Raw genomic sequence first — 15,618 nt, 5'->3', positions numbered from 1 at the left:
GGGAAAAATGAAGGAAAGGAGGAAGAAAAGTTTGGTGTGAATGGTTGATGAAGCTTGCTGCGTGGCGCCAGGCAGTCTGGCCGGCGGGGCCCTCAGTGAGCGGCCGAGGGAGGGAGCAGAGAGCCGGAGGAATGTTGGAGGAACAAGAGATGGAGGAGAGACAGTTGGACGATTTAAAACTTCATTTTTGTTTGATTTCATTTTAAATTGTTTTATACAAAGTCAACGAAGACGTCAAGATTTTTTTTAATTTTTGAATATTTAATATTAAATCCAAGTCAAGCATGCAAAAAATAAAAATAAAAATTCCATCAGAATGATATATCTGAGTAAAATGGTGTAAATCTGGCACTTTACGGTGAAGAAATTCGAGATAACTTTTTCGAGCCGCAAATGTAACGTTTATTTTACTCTTTTTAATTTGTAATTTTTAGTCTTGACAGACATTTGCTAACTTGACCCAACCTGGCCTTTCTGGTAGTGCAGGTGTTTCATTGTCGCAGTGATCAATGCGAACGTGGCTGTGCGTAATTACGCATCAATAAGTCCGGGCACTAAAAAGCTGCTGATCTGAATCCCGTCGGTGTGGAAGTGTGAACACATCCGATGCGCTGCAGGATTCCTCCCGACAGACACACGAAGCTCCGCTTTTCTTTACACTCTATCCTACAATCTATAGTGCGCTGTTGGAACAGCCGCATTCCTCTCTCCTCCGTCAGATCGGTTTGTTTTCTGTCTCCCTTTCCAATTTCTCCCTCTCTCATAGGCAGCCCACCGCATCGCGCGCATAGAGACAGAGAGAGAGAGAGAGAGAGAGAGAGAGAGAGAGAGAGAGAGAGAGAGAGACACGCCTTTTTCTCGGCTCCGCGGTCGGGTCGGTGGGCAGCGGGCTGCCAGTGATTGACCAGCTCCTCTCCCTGATCTGTCAGCCTGCTCGCCTTGGCGCCTCCCCTCTCCTCTATAAATGAACCAAGTCTATTCACTGCGCTCATTGCGCGCCTGGTGAAGTGAGAGGAACCGGAGGGCTTCGCGGGATGTGTTGACAGACCAGAATTCCGCCTTTTGGGTTCGCTTCACGCTCGGTCTTCTGCAGCTTCTCGTTGTCGTCGCTGCCGTGTCAGAAGCGGCTCCTGCTCCGGTTCTTATTGTTTCATTATCGCCGCTGCCTCCGCGCGAGAGCCGTCGGGTTATTGAAGATGAAGGCTGTTACTCCAGTCCACCCCCAGGACTCCTCCTCCTCCTCTTCCTCCTCCTCCTCCTCCTCCTCCTCCTCCAGCGGCGGCGGCAGCAGCAGCCAGCTCTCCCTGCACTATCTGTCGAAGCAGAGCCTGAACATCGCCCGGTGCCGGATGGAAGAGGAGGACCTGTTCTGCTTGCAGTACGACATGAACGACTGCTACAGCCGCCTGAAGCGCCTGGTGCCCACCATTCCGCAGGACAAGAAAGTGAGTAAAGTGGAGATCCTCCAGCATGTCATAGACTACATCCTGGACCTGCAGCTGGCTCTGGAGACGCACCCTTCCCTGCAGAAGCAACCGCCTCAGCGGACCTGCCCGCCGGCAGCCTCCAACCCCAACAGGACGCCGCTGACGGTGCTCAACATCGACCACCACCAGGTAAGCTGTGGGCCGTGGTGGGGAGGGGGAGAGGTGGGACGATGGAGGGGCGAGGTGGGGGTGGTAGTGGTGGTGGTGGGGGGGGATCCGTCAGCCTCAGACAAAGCGCGTCATATACCGTTAGATGTCATTGTCCTTCCAGCGCTGCAGAAACAAACAGGAAGAGAGGAGAAAAAATTATAGCGTCTAGTTATGAAAGCCTTAAAAAATATGAGCAGAAAAAAACACAAACAAATAAAAAAAAAAAAGAAAAGAAAAAACGTGGCCTCAAGATTGCACACTTGATTGCGGGGCTTTTATGATTTGCATGATAATGACGGCGTGTCAGAGGCCCACCTTATCCCGGGATTGGTGAAGTGCCTCAGCCTGCAGTCCACTCCACTGCGCACAATAGGGCCAATTTGTCATTGAATAGGCTGGAGGAGAATTTATTACAGCACAGATAGCTGGTTAATACCAGACTCAACTGAATATCATGTGGGGTTTTGCTTGGTTTAGGCCTGTTATTTTATTTTTACTCTTATTCTGAGAGATTCTTTGTTTTACATCCTTTTCCTTCTTTTTTTTCCTTCCTCACTGTTTTTGCCAGAGAACATCAATAGTGAAAAAACCTGAGGACTCAGTTTTATGCCGCTGAGACGTCCATGCTGCATTTGGTAAGTGGACTTAAATAATATTAGATCAAAATGTTTTTTCTTCTTTTAAGCGAATTGATTTTAGTTTGTTTTACACAAATCATTTGAAATACAGAATATAATTGAATATATTTATTATCCCCTAAAGGGGAAATCTGTCATGAACTCAAGGGTGAATATTACATATTATACACAGAAGCAGACAATAAATACACATACAATACATATAAACAGCTAGAAATGTCATCTACATGCACAACAGTTATTACACACCTTCCAGGCCTCAACGTACTCTCTCCAATTTTAATGGAGATGTATAAAAAAATATTTAGAATTGTTCAGTTTAGTTCTTTGGGATTCTGTAAATAATAATAGTAAAACAAATCCAAACCAAGGCTTAATGAATCAGCAGCATTAGTGGGCTTTGTGTGTGTGTGTGTGTGTGGTGTGTGTGGTGTAAAGCAGTGAAGCCAGGAGACGTCAGGTAAAAATAATAATTGTTAAACATTCAGTTGGCACCAGCCTCAGAGGCAGCTGTGCTTTTGCGCAATAACTGTCACCGGTGTAGCAATCTGAGGAGAACCGCGGGTTAAAGCCTCCGCTCGCCTTCTCTTTCATTCTCTGTCTGTCACACAAACACACACTTTCTCTCTCTCTCTCACTCCGCCCGCTGTTTCTCTCAATCTCAGCTCACAGTTCTAGCTTTGGAGGGTTTTTTTTTTATTTCTTAACACACACCTGGGTAGGACCGAAGCATGTGTGTGTGCGTGTGTGTGTTCGAATCGGGCCGGCCTGGTTGCTGTTTGACCTGGTTTGTTTTGGGTTGTTGATCAAGCATGGCCTCTGTTTTGTCGCTGGCGCCAGTCAGTCTGGAGTTGTGCAGCTCACCCTCCCTTCCCTCTGCCTCTATTCATCCCCTCCACAGGTGTGCAGGCAGCGCAGAGCCGCTCCAAAAGTCAGCAAAGCTTCGCCAGGGACTCACACACCCAACTGGAGGCACAGTGTCACAAGAGGGGGGCAAAAAAAACACACACATGCACACGCACAGACACACACACACACACACACACCCGCTGAGAGGGAAATAAATCCGAATAAAATCTTTTTTTTTTTTTAAATCAGCTTTTTTTCCTTCGTAATGTTGATTCTGAGAAAGGGAAAAAATGGACTCATCTCCTTCAAGTTCTCTCTTTTTAGTTTTCATGCTGTTTTTTTTTTTTTTTAAGTTCTTAACGTGTGAAAGCATCGACTTCCCATCTTCGAGGTTTTTTCTTTCTTTTCCATGTCAGAAACCGATTCACAGAGCGACGGATTGTGAATTGTGTCCGAGCGACTCCAGTTCAAAGCTTTACTAAACTGCGAAAAAAGAAAGAAAAGAAGAAAAAAGAAAATCATTGTACACGTTCCTCACATCTATTGTTTAAAATAGATGACTTGTGTTTTGAAAAGGGGCGCCGGTCCCTGGTACCTTAAACATGTTTGATATTGTAAAGAACAATTCTGATTCGAGACAATTAAGCTTGTAAATACAGAGACACAAAGGTTCTATTAAGGTATGTGGAAGGACTTATATGAGTAAATAGATTATTGTAATTATTATAAGATATTTTTTATTGAAAACCGTTGTTTTTTTTTTTTGTTTGTTTCTTTGGTTGTTGTTTTTTTTTTTTTTGCAGTTCTGTAAATATTGTGTTTCCACTCTTAGTGAATGAACGTGTTTTATGCTCGGCCGGTTATGTCCTCACATGATGATATCATTAAACTCTTTGCAGTGTTTGAAATAGTTTGAAATGTAGCATGTCAGGCTCATCATGCTGATTGTGCACTGAAGCAGCCCCCCACCCCCCGTCCCCCCTGCATCCTCCATCAACTTTTCTCAAGTCTTTTTATTGTCTTGATTTGATTCTGTTCAGATGCCAAAATGAAACCTAAGAGCACTTCCAAGAGGAAAACAAACAAACAAACAAAAAAAAAAAAACCCTGCAGCTCACCGTCTCTTGAGTTTCTCCTTAGGCAGTAAATGATTTACTTGAGGAAATCATTAAGCTTTTGGTTATAAATTGGTGGAATACTTTAACAAACAGGCGACGTGTCTACGTTGACCTGAAGTGATTGTTCTGTCGGCGGCCTTTAAACGAGGGGAGGAAAAAACTTTTAACTTTTAATGACGTTCAGCACTGAATTTACCTCACCACCCTCCTGCCAGTGCAAGAGGGCACTTGTACGTTTTGGTCTACTGCACTGTTGGACTTGACCACTGGCTTGTGAGGAGTTGTCGCAACAATTAAAATTTCCCAGAAGAACTGTGTCGTGTCATGTTTTTGTCCTACAATCTGGCGTTCACTGAGAGAAAGGCAGGGTAAAGTCCTTAGGTCAACATGTTGCTCTAATGTGATCTTTGAAACTTGCTATACAGGATCCAGAAATCCAGCCCTTTTGTTTTCTGACCCTTCCTTAAATTCTTTCTCACCAGGATTCACACAGTACTGCATTTACTGAGCTCCCAGAGCAGCTTCTGCTAACTGGGCATGAGGGTGCAGAAGGGTTTCAGAGTTTCTCTGTCAATCCAATTACACAATCCAACGTCCATTTTTATAAGCTGACAGCGGTTAGCTTAAAGTAACCATCACATACTGAAAGCTGACGTTATTATGGAAAAACGGCAAAAACAATCCGTCACAGAATGAAATATAAAAGTCCAGGTACAGTGTTCACTTCTTGGTTGTTAAAGGTTAAACCTGCTTTTAATGAGATATCCAGCTGTATTGCTGCCCCTCCCCCTCCTGTTGTTCCCAGTCAGCTGGTTGATAAGCGTCAAGGAGAACACATTTGTATTTTTGGAAATATTACTGCTTGAGAAAAACAGTCAGGGTGCAAAAACCAAAACTCATATTATAGTTACGCTTTAATATGGATTGCAAATTGGAACATATAAGCGGCCTGCTAGCGAGCAAGCTAGCTTGACTATGATAAAATCATCTTGTCCTCTATGCACTGCAGAATAATGCCTGTAAAATGTAGCAGGTGCATGTTCTATATTTTGTCTTAACTCTATAAGTGTCAGAATCAAGATAAAATTACAAATGTTCACAATAAGCAGCTACAAGCATGTTATTGGTAACATTAATATTAGAAATACAATATTTTTTAGCAGCAGTGCTCCTAAAGTTAGATCATCTTAAATCTTTAGTTTCAAATGTGGTGTTTCTGCTGCTGGGAGCAACCGTTTTGTTTTCTTTAAATCTTTAATAGTTTATTAAAGGGGTAATACGCAAAGCCTGGTAAAATAACTGGTCCTGGCAACGGCACTGCAAAATTAAAATGGAGATGAAATCAGTGCTGCTAGAGGCTCAGTTTTATTTCACAGAAAAGAACATTGTGAACTGCTGAGACTTTAAATGGTCTCTTTAAACACGTTTTATGTGGAGAAATCTGATACAAGTGGAAAAGAAACCGAATCAGGCCGAGTGAAGCAAGGAGCCAATTAGAATTTTTTCTGACTTTCTGCAAATATTTTGGCCTAAATTGTTCTGAGTTAACCTAAGACACGGGCAGATTAGCGCTCCTCCTCCTGCTGAGTGGTTTCAGAGCGGTGGACGCTTGCCAGTGAGGAAGACTGAAAGCAACGTGAACATAACAAGCAAAGAGAAAAGGTGATAACTGCTTTAATTAAACAGAAAGGAGGCAACAGGATGCCCGCTGAGGTTTTAAAATTTAAAACATGACAGCATGTGTTTATAGACACATGCTGTCTAAAAAGATGGATCTTTTTATTTTTGCTGTATTTTGGGCATAAAATTGAGTGAATTTTAAGGCTGGTGAGTGTTCATGCTTTCACACATCTGGAAAAAGGAGTGAGGCAGATTTCAGTAACTCCTTTCTACCTTCTCTCTATCTGGTGTCGTTTAGCTACGTTAGAGACGATCTCTTTTCCTCTCCCATCGAGCTGCAGGACTTTCCTGCCTCGCTTCACCACGTCAACATGGCCGATGGGGGTTAAAGAGGCTGCTTGACACCAACAGGCTTGGTGACTGAGTCGCGATGTGGGAGCTCCAGCCACCTTTCAGAAACCTCTGCAAAAAAAAAGAAACAGAAGGCCACCTGTGTGTGTGTGTGTGTGTGTGTGTGTGTGCGCCTGTGTGTTTACAGCCCACAGTAAGGGAACCTGGCCTTGATGCCCTTGACAAGCACTGTCCTTGTGATGTGAAATGTGAGTGTGTGGCTGTCTGTGTGTGTGAGTGATAAAAGGTTAAAAAAGTGTGTTAAAGCACAGGTGGCCAGCTTGACAGTTGGACCTTCCTGATATGATTAAAGATATTGTGGTTCTCACGGAGGCCCGGCAGTTCAAACTGACTGCATCACCAATGCATTTCCACAGGAAACGTCTCATCTAATGGAGCCGGCTGACGGTCACCTGAGCTGAGGCTGCGCTTAGTTTTTAAGTATAGCGTGTTTCTCACAGACCGACTCGGAACGACACGCCACTCTGAAGACTAACTCTGCATACTGTCCTCCATGTTGTTAGGAAAAAAACACGTTTCTAAAAGAGTTAAGGGAGAAACAGGACAGGAGATACTCAACGAGTTCATCCAGTCCGAGCCGGCAAGAGGCAAAGCAAATGAAATCACTGCTTCCAGCAACCAGGGCAGCAGAGCATCCTGCAAAATAACAATCCACAAATTATTAAATATTTCAGTATACAAATTTTTTTTTTAATCACATTTGAATGAATTAACTTTTTAAATAATTAGTTAGGCTTTGTGGGCAAACATATGAGGTGAAAGTTTGATAAATTGGTACTTACATAAGTAGAGTTATAACTTAAAGCTGCTTATGGAGTCATAAATATATAAATATATATATACATTTTGTCTCTCAATAACAATTTACAACAAAATGCAGTAAGAGCACATAGAGATTCTGCAAGACTCTGTTCAAAAACAGTTTTCTGCCTAACTGAAATTTGTAGGTGTAAACCTTCTACAATGCTGTGCCACATTTCAAAAATAAGTAGTAAATAAAAAAATATCAATATATTAAGTGAAGATGGCCAGTAATGATGTCAATGAAGTCGGTAAACAAATCTCCTGTCAGATGAAGCTCTGCAGTCATTTTTTTAAACCTTCCTGCCATTGAAGACGTGTGGGAGGCTGCGCTTTAAGACGAAGGCATGCTATCATTTTCATCGCAACTATAAAAAAATGTGGAGTATTTTAACTTTTTTGTCACCCAATGGCATCAAACCCAAAATGTAATACTTTGGAGCGAAAGGCAAATTAAATTTCAACATAGTTTGAGCTTCGTCTTCGTCAGCAGGATTTTAAAACCGGGCAACATGAATCAGTTTTAGTTTTGTCACTCTTAAGATTGAACTAAAGGTGTCCTAAAAAATCTCATCTTGGTTTTCCAGATGAACTCCCTCCGTGTTGGGCTGTTTGTAATTTTGTGAGCAAGCCTCCTCACACTCTTTGTCTTCAGTAATTGTATTTGCTGATGGAGTTTTAATCATTCCTGTTTGTATCTGAGCTGAGGGTCACATTTCATCCATACACCCTGTTGGCAAAAACAAAAAAATGTAAAATGTATCTGAGAATTTTCCATAAGTTGGCCTCTGGATCTAAGCAATGCTAATTAAACCTGTTCTTTCATTCTGACTGGAATGTTTTCAAGAGCAGAATCGTAAATCCATGAAATAATCTAATCTGCACAATTTTTTTTTACAGCTTTTGCCTTCAAAGACTCTTGATGTACTTACGTCATAAATCAGGGTTTCAGCAAGTCAAATGTAATACTTGTAAAGACCTTTTTAATGCAAACATCAATGAAATTCAAGACCGAGATAAGTGTAGATGTCGAGGACAGTTGGTGGATCCTGCTGCATCACAATCAACCTTTGCAAAAATAGTGAAACTTCAGAGCTCTAATGGTGGCTTTTCCAGCAGCTTTGTGCTTTTCACACAACATGGCTCTCTACAGTCTCAAACCCCCAAGTGGTGAGTTTAAACATTTTTAACCAGGCCTTGTAAGTAATGGAAACAGAAGTGAGTCAGTGGCTAAGACAGACTTACCCATGATGGACACAAAAAAGCTAGCTAGCTGTCTAGCTAGCTAGGATATATTAGCAACTAGCTACCAGTAGCCTCAACCACATCAAGTTAAACAATAAAATGTTTGTTGCCATACTGTAAACAAGACATTAGTCCCGTTTAGCGTCTCTACTACTGTTTGACTACAAATTTGGTCTCCCGCGGGATATTTTGTCTCTATAGCTAATCTACCTTTTTAATATTTTATTACTTCTTCAGAAAATGCACGGAATATGTCCTAAAAAAGCACATGAATAACGCTGGATGCTGACGGAAGCTGTGTTAGGCAACAAGCAGAACAACACCTCTTTCTGGACACTGCGTAGAAATAACTAGATTTTTATTTATTTTTTATTTTTTTTACATACCGTGAACTTCTGAAAAATAAAACACACAAAATGAAACGTGGCTGTCTTGGCTACAATTATGACGGATTATAAGAAACGTGACATCGATGTGCGCGTGCGCATTACCACAAGGTACGCTGGATTTATGAGTCTGCTGTTAATATAGATTCAAACTAAACCTTTTTTATTTTTGTCTTGCAGGCTGACGTTTGTAAGAACGAACCTGTAAGACCGGATAGTAGAGGATAGAATAGGTTATCCTTTCTGTCTTTTACCTCTCTCCGTCTATTCCTCTATCTTTTTAGATATAGGTTTTAGCATAGACTGAAGATGAGTGTTCGTTCACAAGTGTTGCCACGTGAGACGAAAAGTATTAGTGCCGAGACCGTTTTAAAGACTTTGACTTTAAAGCCCCATACCTTACGCCTTCCCGCAGGAGGCGCCTTCCCGCAAGAAAGGCTCCTTCCCGCAGGAGGCTTAAGGTACGGGGCTTTCAAGACAAAATCTTATTAAAAAAAAGCCCTGGCACTAAAACTTTTCTTTTTCGTCTGGTGTGGCAACACTTGTGAACGAACCCTTATCTTCAGTCTATGCTAAAACCTATATCTAAAACAATATAGGGGTAGACAGAGAGAGGTAAAAGACAGAAAGGATAACTTTTCCTATCCTCTATCCAGTCTAACTGGTTCGTTCTTACAAACGTCGGCCTACAAGACGAAAATAAAAAAAATGTAGTGACCAAATCATCGCAGAGGGCGTACATTCAAAGACTCTGCTTCAGCCGGTCATTGACGTCAATCTGTTCCGTGAGATTCGGGCTTTGACTTTGAAAACCGAGGATCACGTGACCAGCTGAGCCAATCAGGTGCAGGTGACGTCACAGTCATATTTCCATACAGTATTTGAATGTAGGCCCTTTTACTTTTTACACCTCCTATATATAGGACTCTACCAACAAAACAAAAATGTGGATTATTGCTTGTTTAACAACCCTGGTTATTTGTCTTTGAACCTAATTAATTTGTTCGTTACTGACTTTTGCTCAATTAAATTTCTTATGTATACATTGTATATGGTATTTTTATTGTTGTTGATAATGTTGTTTTTCATGGGTTATTTATTTTCTTCCTCCTATAAGTGATGGAGATATAGAGATATTATTTATAATGTATGAAGGTGTTGTTTATGTCACCTAATTAGCTCTACATCCTGAAGAAAAATATGGTATTTTAGAAGATAATTTATCTTTCACTTTGCCAGTAATGGCGAAATTAATAGTAAATAATAAAGATTTTGTGGCATTCTCGTTTAGTGACATAATTATATTAGTTGTGTTACCACCCCCGTGCCACTAGAGGCAGTAGCAGGCCCGAAAATATGCGACTAAGAAGCAGATTTAGAAGTACACAGAAAGCTATGGAATTTGTTAAAAGCTGTGAGCCTCGCTGAAGTAAATAAAAAAGAGAAGTTTAAATACATGCTGAGAGTGAAACTCCTTCCTACAGATGAAGCTACATCACAGATTTCAAAAGAAAATTAAAACGGGAGAACGCGGACAATATAGGAAATAGCGCCCCCTTCACTTCCGGAGTGCAATGGTCCCATTTCCAAATAAGGTAAGAGACTGACAGTGGTCCGTCCCCGCCCCTTTCTGTTTGCTGCAGCGAGGTCCTTCTCTCCTGGAGGGCAGATCTGTATGTAAATGAGACCAATCAGAGGCTGGTGATTGGCTCAGCTGATCACGTGATCTTCGTGAGGCAAAGTCAAAGCCCGAGTCACACGTCACAGATTGACGTCAATAACAGGTGTTTTGACTATCTGTCAGATGTGCGCATGCGCATACCTTACGGTAATGCACACGCGCACATCGATGTCACGTCACATACTTCTTATTCAGCAGATTTCTTATAAATCCGTCATACCTCGTTCGTCTGTGAGTATACGTCATTTACAACAAAAATCAAACACGGTAAATATGTTTCATTAAGTATTTAACAAACAAATGGCTTCTACCGCAATAATTATGTTAAATTAAATTAATTGTCTAATATTAAAAAAATATAGTTTGGGCATCTCGCTTTGAGCTCAGAGTCTGAGAGGCTTTTACTCTATAAAACCTTTTTTTTTTTTTTTTTGCCTCTTATTTAGTGAAAATATTGATGTTGATGAGACTTTCTCCAAAATGATAACTTGTTTCAACCTTTATAGCTCCACTACTGAAAATGAGGCTCTAACATTCACAAATGACAGTGAAATAAAATCCAGTCCAACATCTGGTTTGAGGTGATTCCTCTGGAACCTGTTGGAGGAAAAATATCCCAACTTCAGAAGATGAGCTTTTAACTTAACCGAGCTCTGTGGTTCCTCCACAACAGGAGGCGCCATGTCAGGAAGACGAAATGGAAGCTGCAGGATCTTCAGAACAAACAGGTCATGATGCTAGACTACTGATTATCCCTCTGTCTGGACACAGGATCAATAGAACCAGTTTAAAAGCTAAAATAAATGGTTACATGCCAGACATGGAAAACTGGGATGACTCCATGCCATGATGTTCAGAATTTAGGTCTCATGGCATCTCAAGGTGTCAACATTGCAGCCAGTGGGCTGAGAGGCTGAGGGAGGAAATACAGCTCCATTTTGCAAGAGCTACCCAGCTTTTATCGCTTCGCAAAAATCAGCACAGAAACTCCAAAGCACACAAACAAGCAATTGTATATTTTGTGTGAATAAAAAATACATATATATATATATATATATATATATATATATATAAAGATATATATATATATATACACACTAAAACTACTTTCACCCCTGGTTGTGACTCAAACTTTTACCTGACAGAAAAGTCCCACAAGAAAAAACATGAAGTAGTTCTGCCATGAAAAAAAACATTTGATTGATATATTTCAAGCCAAGTTAAAATTTTTTTAAAAATAAGACATTTTAAAGCCTTATTTTTAGACACAAATTGAAGACTTTTTCAGACTTTGTGAGGATTCAAATAATGCAAACTGATTGGCTTTAAGTCCATACAGCCAGTTTATGAGTGGGTCAACCGTGAAGTAAGCCTTCCCTAAAACAAATAGTCAAATGAGCCGGTTATTGGCGGCTGCTGGGCTCCCAGACTCAGGGTTCTGCTTTGACCTCTCCATGCTGACAAAGTTTCCCTACAGGATTTCTACAGAACTTAAGACAAGCAAGTCATGAATCCTTCACAACCTTCATCATTCTTGTGTTTTTTTGTTTTATTCTGACAGACATGATTACCTGCTGCTTTCTCTTCCTGGTGTGTGGGCCCCTCCACTGCAGATCGTGGGAAAGCATCACATCCTGTTTGATAAAAGAGTCCAAACCAAACCAAACTGGTCAGCTGACTTTCCGTCCTGGACGGAGGGAGTAGACAGGCCGGCCCCATGACCAGTCAATCGGAAATGTCATTATGAACACAGCACTATTGCTAACACAACAAGGGCACCAGTGGAGCCAGTTGTTTGCACAGGTGTGAGTATGCACACTGTGGCTTCAAACGCGTGCATCAGTCAGGTTTTCCTCCTGGCTTTGCTTCATATTAAAACAATATAAAATCTGTAAGGCTTTCTGAATAAATCACAGGCGCTCGTTAACCCTAAGCCTCCTCCTCTCCTGGAGCCGCTGGGAGGAAGAAAAACATATCAGATGTTTTCCTTGCAGAAACAGAGACACCCAGCCCCTCTGCTTTCGGCAAATTTAACACAAACACATAAAGCGGGGACGCTCACCGTCGCCTCTGCTTTAAATTAACCTTCCGCATATGTTAAACTGCAATAACAGGTTTAGCCGCGGTGTCTCGCCTCCTTCTCTCCCTGATTTAACTCCACATTACTGCGTTCCACGGGGGCCTATATCCCCGCGTGTTAATCACTGCTCTTCCCGCCGCACAGAGAAATATATGGCGGGTGCTTGCAGAGGAACAGTAGAGGACAAAAACGTGCTCGCTCTTGGACACTGCTTGATTACAGACTAATTGGTCTAGAGTGATTAAATATCTCATGCTACTCTCTAATTGCAGCTATTTAAAGCAGCTATTAGCTTCAAATCTCTGCCACCAACAGCCGTTTACTCATAAACAAAATGGGAGATGCAGCAATTCAACCTGTGCCGTCAGATTTAAAGGCCGCCACACTTTGAGGAAGAATCCTCCTTGTTAAAGCTCACTCTTACACTCATGACTCAGAAAAATGAGTGATGTTTCAAACTCCAACAAGCAGGTGTGAAGGTTTTTTTATTATTATTATTATTCTTGGCTGATTAGTCACAACAATGCAGGGCTGTCGAAAAAGTATTTGCCCCCTCAGAGATTTATTTTGGATTGGCTTTTTTCTTCTTTTTTTTTGCAGTTAGATAAAATCTAATATTACAAAAACCAGAGTAAATGCAAAAAAACTAATGATTTCATTTATTAAAGGGGCAGTATTACATGTTATCCAGACACATAGTGCCATTTTGCAGCACAATCTAGTAACTATGTTAACTACAGTTGTTTAAAAGAAAAAAAAATGTATTAAATGTGACTTAAAAGACGTTTAATTTAGTAATTTAATATCTTAAAATTGGGGCTCTGTCACTTTAAAATCTTTTGAAGCTTCACCTTCAGGAAGTCATCACATCTCTTGTCTACTAACCTTTTAACAACATTTTTACCAGAGTTGCTTGAGAGTAGCTCCTATAACGAGCTCAGCAGATGTGCAGTTCCATCAGGTGTTTGCTAATTGCCGGTGGCTAGTTTGAAGGAGTTCAGTGGGGGAGGGCTGTTCTGTGAGGTGGAAGCTCAGAAGCTTGGAAACTGCAGCTCAGACGAGGAGCTGTGCCTTGAAGGCGGAGCTAGGTCCAGCCAGGCGTTTTGCACAGCTGAATGGTTGCCATGGAGTTATCGCATCTTCTGGTTCCAGTCTTCTCTCTGTCCCCAGAACCAGAAGCAAACACAGAGGGGCAACATTAAGTTTTTACACTCCTCTAATCTGGAACAATCTTACAGAAAACAGCAAAACTGCTCAAAAACTGAGTTTCCTCAAATCAAGACTAAAACCTCATTTGTTCAGAGTTCCTGTGAACAACTCAGAACAAATAAAGGAACAATTCATTTGTTGTTAATCTGGAAAAGAGATTAATAATTGTGGTCGACTGCAACAACTCATTTTGTAATGTAAAGTAATAACTCTGTTTTTGCTTTGGTTGTTTATTGTTATGTTTTATTCATGTAAAGCATTTTGAACTGCCTTGTTGCACAAATAAACTTGACTTGACTTCATATAGGGGCAATTTATTTCTCACGTAGAACTAAGTCGGTTTAATAAATGGAATCATTTGTAGACATGATCTTACCCAGGTTATCTTTGGGTGACAGAAAATTTCCTTGATGAGCTGAAAAATTAAGATATAAGCAATATAATACTTCTTATAGCACTGTTTGTTCCACAATCATATTCCTTGTGATTTTGATCAACAGAATTTTAAATAAAATCCAAGACATGAAGAAAAATGAACGATCGGACTTCATCAATCGATTCGATCGTTGGAGCCTCATTCGAGTCTTTTTCACGAGACATTTGCACGAGAAGGACTTCCTTGGGCGCAAACGTGTGTGTTTTAATGTGTGTACACCCACCAGTTTAGCTGCAGTCAGCTCCACTTCCCGGGCAACAACAAACAACAACAGAGGCTAAACACAGCAAGAAAGGCCGACACAGCGAGAGGGGAGGAAGGGGCTTTAAAAGAGTGCGAGAGCGTGTGAAGGAGGAGGGAGGACTTGGCATTGCCGGTGCCAACCTTGGCTCCCAGGAGACGAGCGATGAATTACAGAAATGAGATCTCAGACAAATGCCAAGCTTTTGCAAAGAGCAGCGAGAATGGCTGCACGCCCCCTGGAGAACACATGATTAGAGAGGGGGGAAGCTGGGGTCTGCCAAGCCCCTAACAGGGTGTGTGCGTGCGTGTGTGTGTGTGTGTGTGTGTGTGTGTGTGTGTGTGTGTGTGTGTGTGTGTGCGTGCGTGTGTGTGTGTGTGTGTGGAGGGGTGGCATTGGGACAACAACCATGTCACAGAACATGACCCTGAGGTGCAGCCATCAGACAGCCAATATGGTGAGTTAAATACCACTGCTGCATCAGAGCGGAAGGGCTCCAACTGCCTCCAATCAAACAGGTTTCTGCTCACCTAATGAGCTAAATTAATGAGGCTTAGTTTACACAATTTTGCCTCCGAAGAACGAACTGGCTGGATTTAACCAAGGTGCAGCGGGTTGGTTTGTTTTGGGGGTTTTTTCCTACCATGTATGAAGAAATGCAGCTGAAACAACACACTGTATTTCCATCCACCCTACAAGAAAACAACCTTTTATTTCTAACCCTCTGACATTAATTCAGATATTTTTTGCCCCCTGTTTGAGTTAGTCAGTTAGGATTACCAGCAATATTTCTATAAATTGAATGCTAGAATAATCACAGACTTTCACCAAACCTTCTTGCTTTATTTTCAGTGTGACAGGGATCAAACCTTTTTTGGAATCCATCCACACGCTCCTCACAGCAGGCGCCGGCTAACGGCCATTGGCTATCTACTAGCTAGGCAGTTCAACAGCAAGGAGCCAGGCCTTCAATTCTGACAGCCTCCATGTTAAAGGAGGCAGAGCAGTAACCAAACATCAGCAGGAAGGAGAGCCAAACTAACCAATCAGGTAGCCCCACTGAAGTCAAGCTGATGGCCGTTAAAGTATTTTTTAGGCACATGTCATTTTATAGCACAATTAAGTAACTATGTTACCTTCAGTTGTTATAAAAACACATATGTCAAATATGACTTCAAAGAAATTTGACTTTATAATTTAACTCTTTGAAATTGGCCCTCTGTCTCTTTAAAAATACTTGTTCTTTCTTTAAAACTCAGTCCTCAC

General features: G+C 41.5%; 1 protein-coding gene across 1 annotated transcript; it reads left to right on the top strand.

Moving 5' to 3' along the window:
• The first annotated feature begins 981 nt into the window (after positions 1–981).
• Positions 982–4,554, top strand: id4 (inhibitor of DNA binding 4). Its single transcript, XM_008411121.3, has 3 exons — positions 982–1,616; positions 2,206–2,272; positions 3,177–4,554. The coding sequence occupies exons 1-2, from the start codon at positions 1,197–1,199 to the stop codon at positions 2,251–2,253; spliced, it is 468 nt and encodes a 155-aa protein (XP_008409343.2). The 5' UTR covers positions 982–1,196; the 3' UTR covers positions 2,254–2,272; positions 3,177–4,554.
• Positions 4,555–15,618: the final 11,064 nt, after the last annotated feature.

This window comes from Poecilia reticulata, chromosome 16 (assembly GCF_904066995.2).
Source record: "Poecilia reticulata chromosome 16, P_reticulata-male-v2, whole genome shotgun sequence".
Classification (NCBI taxonomy): Eukaryota; Metazoa; Chordata; class Actinopteri; order Cyprinodontiformes; family Poeciliidae; genus Poecilia; species Poecilia reticulata.
Note: the sequence above shows the minus strand (reverse complement) of the source record. Positions and strands in the feature narration are given on the sequence as shown.